Consider the following 21,688-nt stretch of genomic DNA (forward strand, 5'->3'; position numbering starts at 1 on the left):
TACGAACCTTGTATCTTTTAACTATTCAGGATATTCTCCTCAGTATGTTTGTTTTTGTGTAACTGGATATCTTGTTAACTGTAATTTTTATGTGTTCTATGGAGTATGTAATATGTAGGGCCATACAGAGAGTGTGCAATATCTGTTTGTGTTTTCTTTTTGCTGTGAATTGTCTTTTTTTGCTGTCTTGTAAAGCTATGGAAGGGACAGTGTCCACAACAAATTTCCCTTCGGGGACAATAAAGTATATCATCATCATCATATCTACAGAAGGCATTGGAAAAAAACAAGGAGGAATTGCTGGCAGAACCACATAAGTGGCAATGTTTAATTATTTCTGTTGCCTCCTCATTAATAAACCATCCAAAACTTGTTAGTTTTTTACATTTATATTACCAACAGTCACTTAAAACAATCTTAACTGGATGATTTTCCGATTGACCTTTTAAGTTTGCCCAGTATCTCATTCTGACTTCCGGATGGATGACGCATCGTGAAAAGACAGACAGACGAGACTTTTATTATGTAATTTTAAGACAACGCTTCAGACTTTTATGTGGCACGTCATTTTTGGCGCCGGAAAAAGAATAGTAAACAGTATGGGGGGCGGGGAGGTGTTTCATCGGTTTTTTTAGCCTCATCACAATCACCGTTGTTTGAAGAATTCCAACAATACTTAAAAAAGCAAAATAATAATAATAATAATAAATAAACACATAGAGGAACTATATTACTTCGATTACAGACACTGTGGACTCAACGTTTCCAGGTGGTTGTTTTCATTACGAGAGGGGGGAGCAAAAACACTGCCGATCGCTGAGAGGTAAAATTATGTCTGTTTGGCACTTTAGGTAGGAGTCGCCAGTCCACCAACATTTTTGCAGCTGCAGTTGAGATACTGGGAGTGGACCTGGTGTTTATTTTCACCCTATGCATCGCTTCTGCTCATACACATAAGTTATTAAAATAAATGATTGTGCACGGTGTTATTTTGTCTAGTAGTAATCTTTGCAACTTGCTGATACGTAAATATTGCATAGAACCTCGATCACCCGCAGATGACAGATAACTAAAACAGCTACTTATTCGTTATTACTGCTATGTATATTAAAACTAACGTTACTTGATATCGGTGCATTATTTTAAAGATATTCTACTCAAGATTTTAAAAGACGTTGGGGCTCTTACAAGTTAACAAGGATGTATTTGCGAAAGTGTCCAAACGACTTTTATCTGTTTTAATTAACATTTTACGAAATGGATTAAGCATAAACCCCGTTCTAAAATGTTTGTTTGTGGATATTTTTTTCTCTGGTATTCTATTACAAAGTTTGATTGACTGGTCGTCCATCCAGTGAGCATGGAGGCAGGAGAAGACCAGACCAACTCCAGCTCAGCCAATAGCAGTGCAGCATCAGGGGGAAACTCCCGCCCCCCTCAGATAGCTCAAATGTCTCTCTATGAAAGGCAAGCTGTGCAGGTGGGTCACAAAGCCTAAGTGAACTAGACTTAGAGCCAAATTAAAGTGTTGTTTAGATCACTTATTCACCTCAGTGCCTCGGATTGAGTTAGAATGTCTTGATTTTTGGGAAATGTAGTTGTCTGTACTCTGAAATATGTTTCCAGGCTCTGCAGGCATTACAGAGGCAGCCCAATGCAGCTCAGTATTTCCAGCAGCTGATGTTGCAGCAGCAGATCAACAGCGCGCAACTCCACAACCTGGCTGCTGTGCAACAGGTCTGGCTAATTCAGTCAGTCATGTCATGCAAAATCCACAACAAAATAATTTTAGTTCTGCAGGAAAAAAGAATCTATTAGATATATTTGCCCTGATGGATGATGAAAAACAACCAAATGATGCAAAGTATTTTAAAATAATTCTACCAGCTTGTAAAAATAACCTGTAGGGCTGATTCAGCCCTAGTGTTAAACTACAGTATTCATCATCTTTACCTGGTTGGATAAATTAAGTTTGGGGTCAGTATTTAATATTTTTTTTTATTTGAAAGAAATTAATTTACAGCAAGGTTGCATTAAATTAATCAAAAGTAATAGTAAATAAATGTATAATGTTACAAAAGTTTTCTATTCCAAAAAAGTGCTATTCATCAAAGAATACTGGTTATACAATAACAATATTTAAAAAGAATAAGAATACTAAATATTTTTTGAGCAGCACATATGAGAAGGATCGTGTGACAGTGAAAATTTGAAAATTCAGCTTTGCCACCACAGGAATAAATCACATTTCAAAATGTATTTAAAACAGAAATCTGTTAAATTATAATATTTCACAATATTACGTTTTTTTTAATGTGTTATTGAATTTAATAAATTCAACCTTGGTGACTTCTTTCAACAGCATTACAAAATGTTACCAACCCCAAACCTTTGAATGGTAGTATAGATAATCTTGTTTATAGATTGGCCCAGATAGAAGCATTGCTTTGCATCATGTGTAATTATTTTACATGTAACATTGTAGTTGTATGATTTTTATTACAAAAAACGAACAATTATTACTAATAATAATTTTATTATTTATTTTTATTGATGTTATTTTATTTATGATTACCATTATTATTATTATTATTAATAATAACACTCAATGAAAATGACTGAAAATGTTCTTAAATGTGATGATAGGTTGCTAATTATTTTCAGATCTAAAAATGCACCACCCGTTAAAAATTTGATTCTGCTTGTAGTGTCGTTCTGCAAATGTTGTTTAGAGGTTTCATTTTTATATTTTCAGGCAACTCTTGCAGCCAGTCGTCAGTCCAGCTCTCCCAGTAACAGCGTCTCTCAAGCTACAAGCACAGCACAATGCACAGTGAGTCTCTGGTTTTAAATCTATTAAATAAGTGTTGCAAATCTTTTATAGCGCTTTGTACAATATAAAAGCAGCTTTACAGTGATCAACAGGAAAATGATTCAGTGATGCAAATGAAGTTCAATTAATCTGTAAAGCAGCTTTAAGAAGAAAATAAGAGTCATCTGCTCAGCTGAAGTCAGTTTAGTGTTGATTTATTTCCGTTACTTCAATTCAGCTATACGTAGAGCAGCTCTGCAGAAAACAATGATGTCATTATTCAGCTCAGTTCAGTTCTCATGCGATGGTGTCAGTACAGTCAGATCAATAATATTGTTGCATATTAAGTGTCCCCAACTAAGTAAGCCAGAGGTGACCGTGGCAATGAACCCAAACTCCATGTCATCAGGTGACAAAATGATGTCAACGAATGAACATGATGAGGTTTAATCACTAGTCAAAACAAATTGTGGATTGGTATCATGAAATATGTATGCATGACTATCATAACTAAGTATGATAACTATGCTACTTTTCTGATTGAGGACTTTTCTGTTTGTGGGCTTAATGCTTTTGATGATCATTTTGGAATGTTTTATTAAATAAGTAAAAGCTGATCTGTGGTGTGTTTTATTTTTTAGGTGAACTTAAGTACCACTTCTGGTGGAGGGACCATGTCAAACCCCCGTCCGATAGGACCTGCCACCTTGGCAACATCAACAGCCCTTAGCCAGTCAGTTTTGTTAGGTGGAAACTCTGGTGGACAGGGTCAGATGTACCTGAGAGTAAGTGCCTTGTCATAGTACTTAAATTAAATTCGACCTAACATTATATTCTTACAACTTGTCATAACAACAAAATGAAAATGTTCACCTGGTGAACGTTAGTTTAATAGTCATCCAACCTCGCTCTTTTCCTTAGGGTGTGATTTAACTGGTCTTTCCACCACACAGGTAAACCGCTCTCTCAAGACACCTCTCGCCCCTCAGCTCATTTTCATGCCTGGTGGTACAGCGACAGCTGCTGTGGCAACGGTTGCCCAACAGCAAACCCAGCAGCAGCAACAAGAAACAACTCCTACATCCTCAAGTAACCAGTCAGACAATGATCAGGTGTGACAATTGGCTTTCTGAGTGATTTATGTCTCTACTCTTACACTGTGGTATAAATCCTATTAAATTTAAATACAATTTATAACCTTGGCAATAAATGTCAAAAAAAAATGTATTAACACTGATGAGAGGGTGTTTCTAGTATAACAACTGAGTGAATAATGGCAAATTTGACATCTTTCTCTCTTCTCGCTGCTTTCATCAATCTCTCTTTGGAAATCACTGATTTTTTTCTTTTTCTACTGGAGCAAATGGAAATACAAAAATGGTATTTGCTCCTGTTTACCGCTATAGATATTTACCCAACTATGACGACATCCGCTTTTCAGAACCCCGGAAATGTGAAAAGCGTCCATTAAACATCAAAGATATTCTTTCTGCCTGTAAATCTGTTTTAAAGAATTTCACTTTCAGTTTTTAAAAAGACAAATTACTTATCAGTGGAAACCTGTTAAATGATGCTCGGTTAGACCTTAGTGTTGAGATTGTCCCTTTCACATTTTTCATTGTTTTGCCTTTTGCATTATTTATTTTGTCTCTCCCATTTTTAGGTACAGAACTTGGCAATGCGTTGCGTGTCCACTCCAAGGGTGGCTACTGTGAAGACCGAGTTTGCAGATAGGAAGGAGATGAGTGGTGAGGAATAAAATTAAGATATTAAAGGACTCAACAGGTTATTTCTGCTTGCCCAGTTGAGACAGTAGTTCACATTTTCGCTTGCCCTGCCCCAACACAAAAAATATAAATGTATTCTAATTTCATCTTTACATGTATTTTTTTATTATCCATATATACACTCACCTAAAGGATTATTAGGAACACCTGTTCAAATTCTCATTAATGCAATTACCTAATCAACCAATCACATGGCAGTTGCTTCAATGCATTTAGGGCTGCGGTCCGGTTCAAGACAATCTCCTGAACTCCAAATTGAATGTCAGAATGGGAAAGAAAGGTGATTTAAGCAATTGTGCATGCGTGGCATGGTTGTGGGTGCCAGACGGGCCGGTCTGAGTATTTCACAATCTGCTCAGTTACTGGGATTTTCACACACAACTATTTCTAGGGTTTACAAAGAATGATGTGAAAAGAGAAAAACATCCAGTGTGCGGCAGTCCTGTGGGCCAAAATGCCTTGTTGATGCTAGAGGTCAGAGGAGAATGGGCCGACTGATTCAAGCTGATAGAAGAGCGACTTTGACTGAAATAACCCCTTGTTACAACCGAGGTATGCAGCAAAGCATTTGTGAAGCCACAACACGCACAACCTTGAGGCGGATGGGCTACAATAGCAGAAGACCCCACTGGGTACCACTCATCTCCACTACAAATAGGGAAAAGAGGCTACAATTTGCAAAAGCTCACCAAAATTGGACAATTGAAGACTGAAAAATGTTGCCTGGTCTGATGCGTCTCGATTTCTTTTGAGACATTCAGATGGTAGAGTCAGATTTTGGCGTAAACAGAATGAGAACATGGATCCATCATGCCTTGTTACCACTGTGCAGGCTGGTGGTGGTGGTGTAATGGGGTGGGGGATGTTTTCTTGGCACACTTTAGGCCCCTTAGTGCCAATAGGGCATCGTTTAAATGCCAAAGCCTACCCGAGCATTGTTTCTGACCATGTCCATCCCTTTATGGCCACCATGTACCCATCCTGTGATGGCTACTTCCAGCAGGATAATGCACCATGTCACAAACCTCGAATCGTTTCAAATTGGTTTCTTGAACATGACAATGAGTTCACTTTACTAAAATGGCCCCCACAGTCACCAGATCTCAACCCAATAGAGCATCTTTGGGATGTGGTGGAACGGGAGCTTCGTGCCCTGGATGTGCATCCCACAAATCTCCATCAACTGCAAGATTGCAGTTGTCCTATCAATATGGGCCAACATTTCTAAAGAAATCTTTCAGCACCTTCTTGAATCAAGGCCACGTAGAATTAAGGCAGTTCTGAAGGCGAAAGGGGGTCAAACACAGTATTAGTATGGTGTTCCTAATTAATCCTTTAGGTGAGTGTATAACCATGTAAAAAAAAATATTCCATGACAGAAAAAATTATTTCATTTAAAAAAAAGATTCAAATACTAAACGGTTATTTAAAATTGTCATAATACTTAAGTTTTGCTGTTTTTACTGTAATTTTAATTACATAAATTCAGTCTTGATGAGCAAAAGATTTCAGTAATTTACAACCATTCTTAATGATACTACCAAGGCTATTACAATACTTCATGTCAGTCAGATAGATAATTTACCTCATCTGACAGAATATTGCATAATAGTTAAATATTGACAATTGTTGACTATTCTTTTTCAAATGTTTTTCAAATTCCTTTCAAATTCATGGATGTTTGCGTTTGCTGCCGTCATTTCCAAATGCACTATGAAATGAACTGTAGTTTCTCTATTTTTCTCTGACTTTAAGGTTCATACCCAATTAACCAGCAACCTCAGACTCAGCAGCAGTTTGGTCAGTCAGCTCAGCAGATCCAAGCGCAGGCTCAACCGCTCGCCAACGCCAAACTGCAAAACTACTCCAACACCACCAATCCCAATATGTCTGGTCTCACTGTGAAGGGCACCAATCAATCCGCTGTCACCCCACAGCAAACAGGAGGTTCCTCCAACCCTCCGTCCTCCTCGCCTTCCCCCTCGCTCCCTCTCTCCCAGCTCCTCCTTTCTCAATCTGGCTTGTGCCAAGCTCGAGGAGTACCAGCTGCTGCGGCCACCGTAACCCACATCCTGGTGCCCACGTCCAATGTTCCCACATCTTCTCAAGGCTATCCGATGGGCACGGTGGCAACCAAATCCAACATGACTGCCCAGACGTTAGTAGTGCAGCCACTCCAGCAGACGGGGGTGAATCTGGGCTCGGAAAAGCTGGGTCATGGAACAGGGCATGTGCCCATTCAACCTAAAACGGCTCAGGGGCATCGGCCGCCAGTGCAGATGCAACCTCGTCACCCACCACCCATTCTCCCGGCACCACCCAACAATGGCCAGGCCACTGGGGGCCATCACCCTCCCCACGTCCCAGTTCAGCTGGTTGGCGCAAGGCAGAGCACACTAGGAAACTCCCAGGCATTAGCGGTGGCCCAGGCTCGGGCCTGTTGTGCCCAGCAGGACGCCACAGCTGTCGTGCCCGTCAATAACTCCGGTAGCAATGCTGTTACTATGATGACTCCAGGGGAAACAGGCGGAGCCGGCATGTGCCTTAAAACAGCCCAAAGTGCCCTCCCAATGTCTCAGATGCAGACCAATCAGTGTGCAGCGTTGAGTCTTGGCAATTCTGCATCTGTCACACATTCGATGGATGGACAGAATAACTCTGGAGACTCTGTGTTCGTTCAGTCTGGACCAGTTCAGGTTAGTAGATAATAGGTGAACTATATTTCCTCATGGTGTGTTTATGCTGTGACACTTGTGTGATCTTCCTTCTCTTATAGACAAAGCCTGTGATTGGTCAATTAAAAAGGAAATCAGAATCCGATTTACCCAATGAGATGTCAACCGAAACCATCAATGCAAGTCTGTTAATCCAAGACTCCGCCCCTCCTCTTTCACCAGCTCCCTCACTAGATACAGGTGAGCCATAGGCAAGGAATGGTATGCCTGAGACGCAGTGTTTCATACAAAATGCTGTTTTTGTGGTGCCCAAAAATACCCCAAATTATACACAACTATTGATAAGTTTGAGGTCAGTTAGTTTTTCTTTTTTTTTTTTTAAGAATACTTTTGAGAATTTTTTTAAAGAATTGATTATAAGTAAAAGTAGAGGCTTTTTTTTGTTACAGAATAATTTCTTCTTTAAATAAATGCTGTTCTTTTGAACTTTCTATTCATCAACAAATTCAGAAAAAAACCGTATCACATTTTCCACAAAAATATTAAGCAGCACTACTGTTGTTGATCACATTTTAATGGCTAAAGGGTTAATTCATACTTTTATAAAATATATTTTTAAATACAGTAAACTATTTAAAAAAAAAACCCTGCAAATTTGCATATTTACCTACATGTTATTAAATGTACAACCAGCCTGTCATGATTATAACCCTTTTGGAACTGATATTATGTGCATGTAAACCATTTTTTATTCATCTTAATGGTCGATGATAGCCTGGATGCCAGCCCCAACCCCGCGCACAACATTTTTTGGACTGGAAGTTCGGTCTGGACTCGATCCATTGAGGAGTAATTATGATCGGTTCAGAAAACATTGGGCCATTGGGCCGCATTAATTTTAAAAGACGAACAGAGAACTGCAATCGAGGCATGATTAAGAAAGATGTGTTTGCCGTCCTTCATATGGGATTTGGCAAAAGTTTAATTTATCAGCTGGATCCATGGTCGCTAAGAAGATGGGATGCAATGAAAACCCTGTGGTCAATGTGGTTTCTCCTTTGGTTGCACTCATGGTTCAGATTATTTTACTAGATTATTTTATTATTTTTGTAGTTGAGTTCTGTTGATAAATATGCAGAGCTCAACATACCTCATTTACTGCGTTGCTCTTATTTGTTGTAGGTCGATCCAATTGAGTGCAGAGTTTTGTTTTTACCTGGTTTGGTTAAGACACGCCTCATCAAAGCTCTATGGCGCAGTATCTCACTCACATTCTGACTAGAATATGAATATGACGAAGTCAGGCTAGATCGATACTGGATATTTAATTGCTCACACTCAATTCTCGCCTATTTTTACCTTTGCCATCATTTAACAACACTCAATTAAAAAATTAATCTTTAAAAATACTTTTAAATAATATATATATATATATATATATATATATATATAAAACAATTTATTATCTGTATGAATAGCAGTATTTATTCTTCCCATCTGTCTTTTTATTAACGTTTTTGCTTTTCTGATCAAACTGTTTCTCCCTGTTTATTTTTCTGATTTAGCCCCAGAGATGGCATTCTCTTCTCCTCCTACTCTCTCTCTTTCTCTCCCTCTTCCTCGTGTTGGAGGACAGGGCGATCGAGCACCTGTGCCACAGGCTGTGGTCAAACCTCAGGTTCTCACTCACCTCATTGAGGGCTTTGTTATCCAGGAGGGAGCCGAACCTTTCCCTGTAAGTCTTTCTGCTTAATACAAACCTAGTGTTTCATGGAAAGGCAAAATGTGTTTTCAGACCAATTAATTACTGTACCAATGGTCTGAGAGGAATAGAACATGCATTAAATTGTCCTGCTGATTGACACGACAGGTGACTGGGCCATTGAAAGAACTTCCTGTGGCTGTTCCACCCATCCTACACCGAGAGAACATCCGTTCTGATAGTGAGTGGTCGTGTGTTTCAAACAAAGCTTTGTGGAAAAATCTCTTTCTTACACATTGTGTCTATATATTGTTTACAGAGTTAAAGTGTGAATACTGTCAAAGATTTGCACCAGCCAACCAGTTCAGACGATCCAAGCGCTTCTGTTCCAAAACCTGTGCCAAGAGGTAAGACCAAAATCATCCCATATTATTGATAGATTCTTTAATTTCTCCATATCAATGAAGATTTTTAAATAAAAAAAATTAAATAGAAAAAATTTAACCAACTTTGAATAAACCTTGTTTTAACGCTGACTTCTGAACCTTTTGATTCAGGTACAATGTCAGCTGCAGTAACCACTACCGTGTTAGTAGGGGTCTTGAGGGTGCTGAACGGCCACCAGGGAGTCCTGTTGTACAGGATGTTATTGCTAGGCGCAGGGGTCCTCGCAGGAGCAGCTCTGAGATTGCCTGCGCTAAAATATCAGGCAGGCATCTTCCAGTAAAGGTGAGATGATTGATGTTGCAGTTTTGGGTCTGTACAATGTTTTTTTATATATATAATGTAATACTTTTATTCAGCAGGGATTCATTGAATTGACCAACAGTTACAGTAAGGAAATTTAAAATGTTAAAAAATAATATTTCAAATTAATTCTATCTGTTCCTGAATCCTGAAATAAATAAATAGAAATTCCACAAAAATATTAAGCAGCACAACTGTTTTCCACAATCAATGGTAACATTCTTGAATCTTGAACACTAAATTAGCATATTAGAATGATTTCTGAAAGATCATCATGCTGAAAATTTAGTTTTGCCATCATGGGAATAAACGTTTCAATTTGAAATGTAATATATTAAAATAGAGAAGAAACATTTAAATAATTTTTCAAAATATGATTGTTTTTACTGCATTTTTGATCAAGTAAATGCATAGGAATTTAGCATAAGCAACATGACATCATGACTTTTGCGTAAACATATACGCCACTTTCGAGTCAGGTGGCGTGTTATCTCCACGCATTTTGTGCTATCCGCGTGTGTCCGCGTGTATGCGTATATGTCTACGCCATTAACGTCCGCGCCATTCCGCGTGTCTGAACACGCAGTCAAATCTCCAGTCATAAATGCCATTAACCCCAGTGACGGTTAAGTTTAGGGATGGGGTTGAGGTAAGTCATATCTTTTTTTTACCTAGGATGGTAAGGGAACAGTCATAAATGCCATTAACCCCAGTGACGGTTAGGTTTAGGGACGGGGTTGAGGTAAGTCATATATTTATATAACGTTAAGTCAACGGCGTTCATAAACACGCTGAAAGGCGATTATGCGTCTTGATAGCACGCCAAAAATGGAAATACGAATTGGCGTGTCATACACACGCTACTTCATGAGATCAGTCTGCAGACTTTTTTTCAAAAATTAAAAAAATATTCCAAAGAATTAAATAAATATGACTTTTTTCTGTTTCGCAGTGTCGTTCAGAATCTAGTCGTTCTGAAGACATCTCCAGCTGTGAGGAAGAAGACTTCTTCTCACTCTCTCCCAGCTCGTCCTTCTCGTGCCCAAGACCAACCCACTGTGACCCTCAGTTGGATGAAACGGCACCAGTGGATGAGAACCACTTCTTATCTGGGAACCCTGCTCGCTGGAGTGTGGACGAAGTGTGTCAGTTCATTTCTTCTCTTCAAGGTCAGTATTCTGATTCCAAACGTGAGGTGCTTTGTGTTCTCCTGTATATTTACGATATTATTTAACATACTCCTCCATTGTGACATCTCTTGTCAGGTTGTGAGGACTTGGCGTCTCAGTTCCTGTCACAGGAGATTGATGGGCAGGCGCTGTTGCTTCTCAAAGAAGAGCATCTCATGTCCACTATGAACATCAAACTCGGTCCTGCACTCAAAATCTGCGCGTCTATCAACAGTCTGAGGGATTGAGCGAGGGTCGGTGAGAGAGATGAGTTGCAGGATTAGAGCTTTATACTTCCATCACCAGCCTGAGAAACAGAAACTGATGGGCATGAAAAGAATTTAGATTCGACCTAAAGTTTACTCAAAACAACAGGGAAGAATGGGAGAGAATGTCATCTGAATGGTAAAATAATAAATGATGCCTTATTAAAGGGATCGTTCAACCAAAAACGAAAATGTTGCCTTCATTTACTCTACCTCATGTTTTTCCAAACATGTATGTTTTTTTGTCTTTTAAACATAAACCAAGATATTTTAAAGAATTTCTGTAACCAGACAGTTACCAAGAGTTACCAGGCAGCCATTGACTTTCATAGTATTTGTTCCTACTATGGAAGTCAATGGCTACCATCAACTCCATACCAAAATTCTTTAAAATATTTTGTTCAACAGAGGAAAGAAACTCATACAGGTTTGGAGCAACTTAAGGGGGGATTAAATGATGACAGCATTTTCCTTTTGGGGTAAACTATCCCTTTAAAAGCAAACAATTTACCTTTAGTATTTTTGTTTAGATGTGAAAGCCTGCGTTATTAATGTTATTGTTTTCAACGATGGCTAGATTGTACCTGACTAATTCTCACTTTAATTTTTCCTGTTTTCAAACACTTCGACAAAATATTTTGGAAGTTATCCCAAAGGAAAAATAGCACAAATATGATCATGTATAATCTTTAAATGACTAGATCGATTTGTTTGGGGATGATAAACAAAATATGTCTCAGTCCTGTATTTTGAATGTGCTACATATATAATATTAAGGACTTGTTTGAATGGGCATGTGAGTCCTGCGTCTGTTTTTTTTTTTTTTACTGTAAATGTGGTGTCTTTGAGTATGTTTGTGTTCTTTTGTGATTGGTGGTTGTTTTATACCTTTGTAATCAAAGTATGACTGATGATGACATTAGAGACAGCAATCAATGTTATTCCTGTAGTGTTTTTGACTATCAGATTCAAGGACGTGAATAAGTTGCCTTTCTAAAAATAACAGTATGATGCCTCTGACAGCTTCATCTTTTTCTGTGAGCTATTTTGGAAGTTAATACTGTGTCCATTCCTGCATCACTGCTATTAATGGGTCAGAGATTGTGAGAGATGAAAAATCTGGAGTTATGTTCTTACACAGTATTACTGAATGGAAGTAGGTTTCATTTCTTTTTTAAATAACTGACTGAAGGAGTGCTTGGATAACTGATCCTAGAACAACAAATTGTTTATTTTCTTTTTTTTTTCTACAGTAGATGATTGTAGGAAATGTTTCATTTGTATTAAAAATAGCATCATTATTTTTGGGTACAGTTTACCAGCTTCATAGACAAGTATTAGTAGCTTTACCCGAGAGCCTTGCAGCACATGAGAGCAAGCGTGAGCTTGTATAAGAGAGAGAGAGTGCCTGAGAAAGCTGTGTGCTGGTGCTCTTAACATGGCTGAGTTTCTTTGTATGCATAAATATGAATAAAGAAGGTGCTGTGACATTCACATCTCAAGTCTGTATTTCCTGTTTGGCTATGTTTCCCCTGTCTGTTCCAAATGTATTGACAGCTTTTAATTCATGTATAATACACATTTCTGTTTTGTTTTTAAAGGGGTGATCGATTATGATTTCACTTCTCTAACTTTAGTTAGTGTGTAATGTAATGTTGCTGTTTAAAAGATATTTTCTTTTAAAGAAATCGTTTTTTAAACAACAAACAGCTGGTAGGGACTACCAAGGTTATTATCGTGTTGCATTTTTCATTAGGTTTTTTTTAAATTTAATTTTGAATTTGTGTTTTGAAATTCTGTTTAGTTTTTAAAGTGGGATTGCTAGTTTAATTTAGTTTATTTTTTTTAAATGCTTCGTTTTAGTTTAGTTTTTTTTCTGTCTTATTTTGTAGTTTGGGTTATTTGTCAGGGGCAAGATTCAAAAAGGTCAGAAAGGTAATTGTGTAATTATTTCAGGGAACGCGATTTAGCAAAAATCTTTAGGTTGAGGGAACCGGAAGTGCTAAAATGCTAACTCACTTCCGCGTTTCGCGTCGCATTGTGGGAAGGATTTGCAGTATTATATCTAAAAAAGTAAGTGATCTCACTCCCAATGTTGGTTTGAATATAAGGATGGCTGTTTTTCGCAACAATCTTGCTCGTGCTTTTTTACAAATAACGTTAAGAGTCAAGTTGTCAGTAATTTTCCAGTGACTTCCAGAACTATTCATTTATTATAATACAGTAAATGTGCAAATGGACCTGCCACGTGTCTTTAAACAAGGCTGCATCATTAAACTGGCTCTGTCTGGACTGTCCTGGATCTCAATTTTGCTTGATCAGACCAGTCCAATAAGGTTGAAGCGTCTTGGTTCATTGCTTCAAATTCTAGCTTTCCACAGCACCAGCAGGTTCAAATATCTTTCTGTACAATAAAATAGTGATTTGATAACAAATAAAATCAGAAAATTTGGCAATTAAAGATTAATTAACATTTCATACTTTAGTTTTACGTCAGTATGGCTGGTCGACACTGGATATGCATAGTGTTACTGTGTACACGTACACCACAAACAAAGTTTTTAATACAGATGTGATGTATTTGTATGTGTGGAGACATCTAGAGTTCAGAAAACTGTGTAGTTGTTAGATTCTCCATATCCTGCCTCCTTCAGATACTTTTCAATATTGATTGGCTCAGGCACACGGATAATACTGCTGTCATTGGCACTCTTCTCTCCAGATTGGAGTTTATGCCTGACCTCAGCCAACGAGGGGCGGTCGTGCTCCTTCCACTGACAGCAGGCTTTAATAATTGAGTAACTGGAGAAAAACAGTAGCAAATTGATATTTTGAATGTACAAAACAAGAACTGTACAAATAGTAAATTATAATAAAAAAAAACACAATAGTTTTTGTAAAAAAAAGTTGCATTTACAGTGAGTTGGAGCAGTTGTTTGGTTTCTTCAGTGTTTTGGCTCTCTGATGATACTGTAGAAGTTCCTTTGCAGGGATTTCAGCAAAGGGGACCTCACCTGAAAGTATTGAAAGTGTGTAAAAATAGGATAAACAAAAATGTGAGAAAGAACTTAAAGTGAGATTTGTTAAATCATTTTATCACTATATATCAGGATAGTTCACCCAAAATGATTCAGAACACAAATGAAAATATGTTTTTATGAAATCAGAGCTTTCTGTCACTCCATTGACAGCTACGCAACTACCACTTTGACATTTCTAAATTTCATAAAGAGATCGTAAAACTAATCTATATGAACTGAATGATCTATATAGTCAAATGATCAATATAGTCATTTTCTGAAGAGACATGATCGCTTTATGATGAACAGATTGAATTTAGTCTTTTATATTCACATATAAACATTTATCAAGTCACTCATCAAGCAAGTTCGCTTTATGTGTGAGAACCAATGAGGTTAATTTTCGTTTGCTACGTGGGATGTTTGAGCTTTGGAAAGAACCAATGAGGGTTTTTTTTCTCTTGTGTCAAACAGATTCGGTTGTTTAGCTTCTGTTTATATTCGCTGATTGCTTTATGAACTTATTGAAGCATCAAAGTCGTAGTTGTGTAGCTGCCAATGGAGGTACAGAAAGATGAACGAAAGTCTTACAGGTTTGAAAAAACATGAGGGGGAGTAGTAATTAATGAAAGAATTAAATTTTTTTGGGTGAACTAACCCTTTAAATCCATCTAAAAAGAACCAGACCGTAGACTTACCAAGAGTAACCATTTCATACAGCAGCAGCCCAAATGACCAACTATGAAAAAGTAAAGAAAAAAAAAAGAAAGAGATATTTTAATTGAAAACTTGAAAGTTGCTTTTCCTCATGACATGTCTTGTGCTTCTTACGTACACATCACTTTTTGGACTTGCAGGTCTCTTGGCCAATAGCTCAGGAGCTTGCCACTTTTTTCTTCCAGGATCTTCACTGTGATTAGAACTTTCTAATGTCCTTGCGTATAAATCATCCAAACCCCAGAGTTTTGCAGTACAAATCCTGCTGACCAGTACGCTACGAGCCTTGATGTTGCAGTGGAGAAGATCTTTGCTATGGAGAAACTCCTACAGAGAAAGAAGGGAAAAAAAAGGTGTATACCGTGTAGCCATGATGTCCGACCTTGAAATTGAGCAAAAATATCAAATGACACCCTGATTGGCCAATATTTTGATTTGCTGGGAATCCTTTTGTTTATTCAAATGCTTGAATCTTTCTCTGAGATAGTGTTGATATAAACTTTGTACTCACCAGTGCAGAACACACATGTGAGGCCATGGTGAAGATCTTTCTCTCTGTCATCTGATGCATGCCGTCTGGTCCAACATTATCCTATTTGAGACAGTGTTATTTTCATTAAGGCAAGGCAAGTTTATTATTTTTATAGCACTTTTCATACACAATGGTAATTCAAAGTGCTTTACATAGAAAAAATTAAAATAATTAAAAAAAGAATAATGAAAACAGTCATTATAATTAAACAGTCGTATAATTAACTAAAACTTATAAAATGTATAATTAACGATTACTGAAAATAATATAAAATCTAAGAAACACTATAGTTAACAATGATATTGAAATAACTGGTTTGAGAAAATTACTCCCTTTTTAATTAATTTTTTTATTTTTACAATAATTTGTAATCAATTGAGTAGTCACTGATTAATGTACCAGCAGACCTGATGAACACTATAAACAGTGGTTCTCAACTAGTTTTGCTTCAAATCCCCCATATTTCATATTGGCATCAAGCACAAACAACAGCTAATACATATAGTAAACAAGGTACCAAATGAATTTGCACCAAAAAATTGTTCCCATGACTTATCAGTCTGTTCCCAAAATGTATTAATTCGGTTAAAATAAAACAAGGGAATAAGTTATTTTTACATGTTTGTAATAACTTGTTTTCCCCCCACATGTCATATGCAGAGCTCTGTACCAATTTATTTTATATTATTAAATTTATTTATTTTTATTGCTATTTCACGTTCTTTTATTAGGATTTAGCTTTTTTCTTTCTTTTTTTTTTTTTTTTTTTTGGTCATCTGCAGGTTCCATATCAATTTACTTGATATTTTTTATGTTCTATTTTATTTTTTGCTAATCGGCATCTCCCATTGTCAGTGACCTACCAGGCCCGTGGCCTAAATCTGTTACACACCAGTTGAGAACCACTGCTATAAAACATCCTGGTCCAACCTCTCACCTGTCTACACCTCCACAGGAATCCGAGCAGATCTCTGTTCTCTATCTCCTCAATAACTGTAATGAGAGGAGCCCGCAGGGATATTACTCCCAGAAGCTCCGGTAAGAAGGGATGAGGCCCTAACTGGGAGAGGAAGGCCGCAAAACCCAAGAATGACTGACTTTCCTGGTTATTTGCTGAATCTGAATATGAGAATGAAAAAAAAAAAAAGAGAGTGAAACTGGAATTCAAGATCTCAGTCAGATTTTATATAAATAATATAAATAATCCACTTGGGCCTTGCACCTTTAAGTACACGCAGCACCACATTTCTGTTTTCCATCCGAGCCCTATAGAGTGAGGTGGAGCTGTCTGACTTCAGAGAGTATGATGCTGGGAGAGGAGACACCCCTTTGAAGTTCTCTGGCAGTCGCTGACGTGGAAGTTCCCTGGGCTTTGAGAAGGCTGAAGCTGCGCCCCCAAAAGAGCCTCCGCCATCGATAAAGTCCACGTTTGCATTTAAGGAGGCAGGGTCATGCCTATAGGAGTCTCGAACTTGTGATGTAGGGTTGAACGTCATGTAAGATGTAGTGTCCAGTGCTATTGGCTCACCTTCCAGAGCATTCAGACCAATAGGAGCTAGACTCAAGAGGAGATAGAAAGAGGATGAGAGAGATTGTTTAGGTGGGGTGTGACGAATCAAAAGTTTGAAAAAAGTAGACTAGGATTCTTAATCACATATAAAGTCAAATGTCATGTTTACTTAAATGAAAGCATTGAGTATAAACCATGCCACTATGCAAACAATTCCACTGTGTAGAAAAGAGGTGTAATGCCGTATCAAATATTTTCCTACGCCCTTGTTACGACGCGTAAGCACAGTAGTTTACATGCAGCAGTTACATTTAATCCCTGTATACAGACATATTTAATTATTAAGAAATGTTTTTTGCGATCATCTTTTTATTAAATTGTGATATGTACATATCCATTTATTTTGTTATGCAACATACATGTATGTATATATATATATATATATATATACACACACACACATAAAACTAGGCATCCTGCTTCTTAAAGTCCCCGTGAAATCAAAATTGAACCTATTTACTTTGTTAGCGCATATTACTAGTTGTGGTGAACAATTAATCCGTGCAAGTGAATATATATTAAAAAAATGTTTTACCTTAGTAATCTTTAATCAAAATCTGAAAAGTTACTTCCGGTCTGGAACGGTTTCTTTTTCTGATGACGTAGGTTTCACAGTTTGGGTGGAAAAACGCTTAACCACTCCCCTCAAACCATTAGTTTGCTATGAGCGAGAAATGGAGAGGAGGAGCGCTAGAGTAAAACCCTCCCCTCTGTTCAATATTCTGTTTCACTTGGAAATACGTCACAGCACTGGAGAAAAATCGTTTGCAACTTCCGGTTCACGGGGACTTTAAATAGTAGCAGACACTCACCATCAATGCCTTGCAAATTTCTCCTAGTCCTGGTTGCTCGACTTGAGCGGTTTTGCAGGCGATCCACCTTCTCAGGACAGAACCTCAGCAGTAGAATAAAAACCAGCGTGACCAAAAAAAACATCAAAAACAGCACCGGTACGATTATCACTTCCTGTTCATACACCCGTATCTCTGAGGGAGCAGATCACATGTTTGCAAGGAATATGAGTGTGAAGTTTGATATTTCTGCTTACAACTTTGGTGACAGTTGTCTAATGTTGATGATGCCTGTGTTTTATCTGGCAGACTTGATGTCTACTCACCACAAAATGTATCTCCGGTTTTACATTCCGAATATGCAGGACTGGACGAGGTCGCCATCCTGTTCAGAGACAGAATGTGGATTTAAAGGTTGGAGTTTTTATTAATTAGCTACCTACTTGTTCACCAAAATAGCACAGTGTTGCAGGTTGATTTATAAACGCAGAGAACATTGAAACAATTTGCTGTGGGTTTTACAATTAAAAAAAATAAAGCCTCCTTAGGATCTCTTACACTGAACAAAATTTTAAACGCAACACACAGATCTAAGACTTTATCTATGTACACAAAAGGAGCACTTCTCCTTTGGCCAGCCTAAGGCACACCTGTGCAATAATCATACTGTCTAATCTGCATCTTGATATGCCACACATGTGAGGTGGATGGATTATCTCAGCAAAGGAGAAGTACTCGCTAACACAGATTTCGACAGATTTGTGAACAATATTTGAGAGAAATAGGCCTTTTGTGTACACAGCACACAGATTTTTGAGTTCAGTTCATGAAAAATAGAGGCAAAACCAAAAGTGTTGCATTTATAATTTTGTTCATTGTATAATGGCAGTATGAAACATTATGTTGAGTTCTGAGTCAGTGTAACATGATCAGTCTTTTTAATCATGAAAAGGCTTTGGGCAGTTGAGACGCATCTTTTCTCATCATCAGTTCTCAGAGAAGGAAACTTCTAGAATATCTTCTATAGAAACTTCTAAAAAAATAATAGAAAATACATTTTACATGTAAATATTTATTGTATACACAAGTGAAATATGTGTATGATGATATCATTTTAGTATATTCTCAAACAGGCTACACTACACACTTGAGCTTTAAGTGCAATATGAGATGACCTCATTTGTGAACAAAAAGTGAACACACCCAATGCATTTTTTATGAAGTCAGTACAACAGTACATTTGCCATAGTTTGTATGTGCTCATAGCTTTAATTGTCATCTTTGATGTGCTAAAAGGTGAATGTGTTCTTTAAAGGCCCATAAGTGTGACTAAATGTGTTTTTGGACTGTGAAGTCAAAGGCAGCTGTTTTAGCTCTGTCTCTGACACACACGGAACAGCCTTTATGTATGATGCTCAACCTGTTTGTCTGCATTTTTCTTTCTTGAAGACTACACAACGACATGTCATATACATAAAGAAACTCACAAAAGCAAGTGAGATATATTGTACATGAATATCTTTACTGAGTAAGTGTATTTTAAATAGTGTCTTTAAAAATTGTCCAATACTTTTATGCAAGGATGCATTAAATTGATCTAAAATGACAATAAAGGCATTAAAAATGTTGCTTTATTACAAATAAACATAAAAGTTATTATAAATTGCAATATTCCTCAATATTACTGTAAAATTGATTTAAAAAATACAGCCTTGTTGAGACTTTTCAAAAACAGTTACAAATTTATACCCCAAACTTTTAAACGGTAATGCAATACTCTCTATAGTGCCTTTTTGTCCTTAAATGAGGTATGTTTTTAAATCAAATTGGCAATAAATACATTATCAAATCATCTGACAACTAATTCAACACATAGACCTGCCTTGTAAACACAAGCACTAAGTCACGTCTTGTTAACCCATAAGCTCCGTGGTCATTTTGTCTTTAGGTCTCCACTGCCCTACCTGCTGGTCACTGTGGTTGTAGGTGATCTTACTCCGTGATGCTCAGTTTCAGATTCTCAATATTTAGATAGTTTTCCAGGATGAAAATAATATCCCATTGTTGAATAAATACATCACCGCTGTATTTCCAATGTTATGCAGTGTCATCAGTCCCTCTTATTCGTCCCTTTCCTCGTTTCTAGAGAATTTCCGTATGGTGTACTGTAGGACTGCTTGTGTTTGTCTATGTCACACCTTTCTTGGTTACTTAGCTCCACCCTCCTCACCTGTGCTACTTGCTGTTATTGTCAACACCCTCCTTTACTGTATAGGGTTAACAAAAAAACATTATTTACCCATCAAAGGGTAAAAGCCAAGCCCTCCCGTTTTTACATTTACAGTGTATCATTTTCAGCTGTGAAACCTGTTAATGATGAAATTCTCAGACCCTGCCTCTAATATTGTTGTATTAACATAATCATATCATCTATCAAGTTCAGCATACAAGTCAGTTTCTCCTTCCTGCATCAAACCAAACTGAAACCTGATTATCCAGCTCCTCAAGTTTCTCTAGGAGAGTCAGACATTCAGACACAAATTCTGACTGAGTTAAAGAGGATATACAGGTTTACCTTTCACTGAGCTAATAATTTGGAACAAAAAAGGTTTGTTTAACCATTGCATTCTGTGTATGACAGCTGATTTGCACCAATATGCGCCAACTTTATTCAGAAGTTGTTGAAATATACAGAGTATGAAGTATGATCACATTGTGGCTGTGGGCTTGGTGGGTTGAGGCCCCATCAAAAGAAAGAATGATTGGACAATGAACAGTCTGTCATTTCAAAATCCTCAGGAATTCTTGGTTAAAAACATGTCACAGCTTAATAACTCATAAAAAAATATATGTATTTTTTCGACTAAAATGTAACTCTCCTTAGTAGGAAAATACCATTCACTTCAATCATCAACCGGTTACATTTGGTTATTCGACAAGCCATAAATAATCGTGTGATCAAACAGACATGACAAAGGCCAATTTTTTCAACTTTACTGACAGATGCTTTTCGTCATTTTGACAGAAATAAAGCATTCTACTTTCCATATGAAATAAATGTGTAACATCATCAGTTAGTTTAGGTTTCTGTGACACAATAATGTTATATGCTCCTCAAAGAAGGTCCCTTGTTGGAGGTAAAGCCTGTCTGTGTTCAGGGTAAGATCTGTGTGTGAATGTGTGCAGGGTCCGCATTACACAGTGACCTCTGTGGTTTTATCGCGTGTCTGGCTAGGACACGCTGTTTTTGTGATGGACTGGCCACTTTCCTATGGTGTGGTTTTCGTGCCTTCAGAATGAGACGCTGGGATGGGATGAACGGATGGACGACATGTTCCTCAACACTAAGTATTAATAAACACAGCACCTGTTTCTCTGAACTCGTGCTTCTCAGTGATCCACAAATCAATCCATTTACAGGTTATTAGCACGAAACACCGACAGACTATGACTGGAAAGTATAGGCCTAGATTATTGCCAATAAGATTCACAATCAAGTTTTGCTCATACAGTGGTGTGAATAAGTGTTTGACCCCATGCCAAAGTTGCCTAAAAAGAGGAATAAAAAAAATCATCTTTTGGATATTGATCTTAATGCCTTAATTAGAAAAATGAGGAAAACTCCAACCTTTAAGGACACAGATTTTCCCCACATCATCACACACCTTCCACCACACCTAGAGATTGGCATGGTTTTACTTCAGTTAGCCTAATAGCTGGTTTGATTTGCATTGAAAGATGATCTTATGGAAAGTACCCCATGCCAATCTCTAGGTGTGGTGGAAGGTGTGTGATGATGTGGGGATATTTTAATTCCAAAGGCCAAGGGAACTTTATCAGGATGCATATTATCCTGGATCCATGAAATAACTGGCTTTTAAAAATAAAAATCTGCCTGAC

The 21,688-nt window shown here is 37.5% G+C and overlaps 2 protein-coding genes and 1 long non-coding RNA gene across 3 annotated transcripts; 2 read left to right on the forward strand and 1 right to left on the reverse strand.

Annotated features, from left to right (window-relative positions):
- The first annotated feature begins 587 nt into the window (after positions 1–587).
- Positions 588–12,648, forward strand: phc1 (polyhomeotic homolog 1). Its single transcript, XM_039680118.2, has 15 exons — positions 588–823; positions 1,331–1,480; positions 1,627–1,737; positions 2,756–2,833; positions 3,454–3,597; positions 3,766–3,924; positions 4,476–4,560; positions 6,355–7,295; positions 7,376–7,514; positions 8,840–9,009; positions 9,145–9,217; positions 9,296–9,383; positions 9,534–9,705; positions 10,676–10,892; positions 10,989–12,648. The coding sequence occupies exons 2-15, from the start codon at positions 1,361–1,363 to the stop codon at positions 11,138–11,140; spliced, it is 2,649 nt and encodes an 882-aa protein (XP_039536052.2). The 5' UTR covers positions 588–823; positions 1,331–1,360; the 3' UTR covers positions 11,141–12,648.
- A 704-nt stretch (positions 12,649–13,352) lies between these two features.
- On the reverse strand, positions 13,353–19,843 carry styk1b (STY kinase 1b). The gene is made up of 10 exons (XM_039680140.2): positions 19,753–19,843; positions 18,115–18,173; positions 17,810–17,983; positions 16,650–16,982; positions 16,365–16,546; positions 15,407–15,487; positions 15,014–15,222; positions 14,877–14,917; positions 14,076–14,172; positions 13,353–13,960 (listed from the first exon to the last, which is right to left on the reverse strand). Exons 2-10 carry the CDS (start codon positions 18,170–18,172, stop codon positions 13,765–13,767), a joined length of 1,371 nt encoding a protein of 456 aa, XP_039536074.1. The 5' UTR covers position 18,173; positions 19,753–19,843; the 3' UTR covers positions 13,353–13,764.
- On the forward strand, positions 17,809–19,874 carry LOC148977024 (uncharacterized). The gene is made up of 3 exons (XR_016145754.1): positions 17,809–17,947; positions 18,098–18,202; positions 19,737–19,874. It is a non-coding gene; the product is annotated as an uncharacterized LOC148977024 (long non-coding RNA).
- Positions 19,875–21,688: the final 1,814 nt, after the last annotated feature.

Source organism: Pimephales promelas, chromosome 12 (assembly GCF_988280905.1).
Source record: "Pimephales promelas chromosome 12, fPimPro1.hap1.1, whole genome shotgun sequence".
Lineage (NCBI taxonomy): Eukaryota > Metazoa > Chordata > Actinopteri > Cypriniformes > Leuciscidae > Pimephales > Pimephales promelas.

Bases quoted from the DNA above. Each gene is read 5' to 3' on its own strand.
- phc1 (XM_039680118.2), top strand. From the start codon at position 1,361: ATGGAGGCAGGAGAAGACCAGACCAACTCCAGCTCAGCCAATAGCAGT. The intron at 9,010-9,144 runs GTAAGTCTTTCT...TTGACACGACAG, and splicing joins AGGGAGCCGAACCTTTCCCT to GTGACTGGGCCATTGAAAGA. The intron at 9,218-9,295 runs GTGAGTGGTCGT...TATTGTTTACAG, and splicing joins AGAGAACATCCGTTCTGATA to AGTTAAAGTGTGAATACTGT.
- styk1b (XM_039680140.2), bottom strand. From the start codon at position 18,172: ATGGCGACCTCGTCCAGTCCTGCATATTCGGAATGTAAAACCGGAGAT. The intron at 17,984-18,114 runs GTGAGTAGACAT...CTGCTCCCTCAG, and splicing joins AACCGGAGATACATTTTGTG to AGATACGGGTGTATGAACAG. The intron at 13,961-14,075 runs GTAAATGCAACT...GTTTTTCTCCAG, and splicing joins AACAACTGCTCCAACTCACT to TTACTCAATTATTAAAGCCT.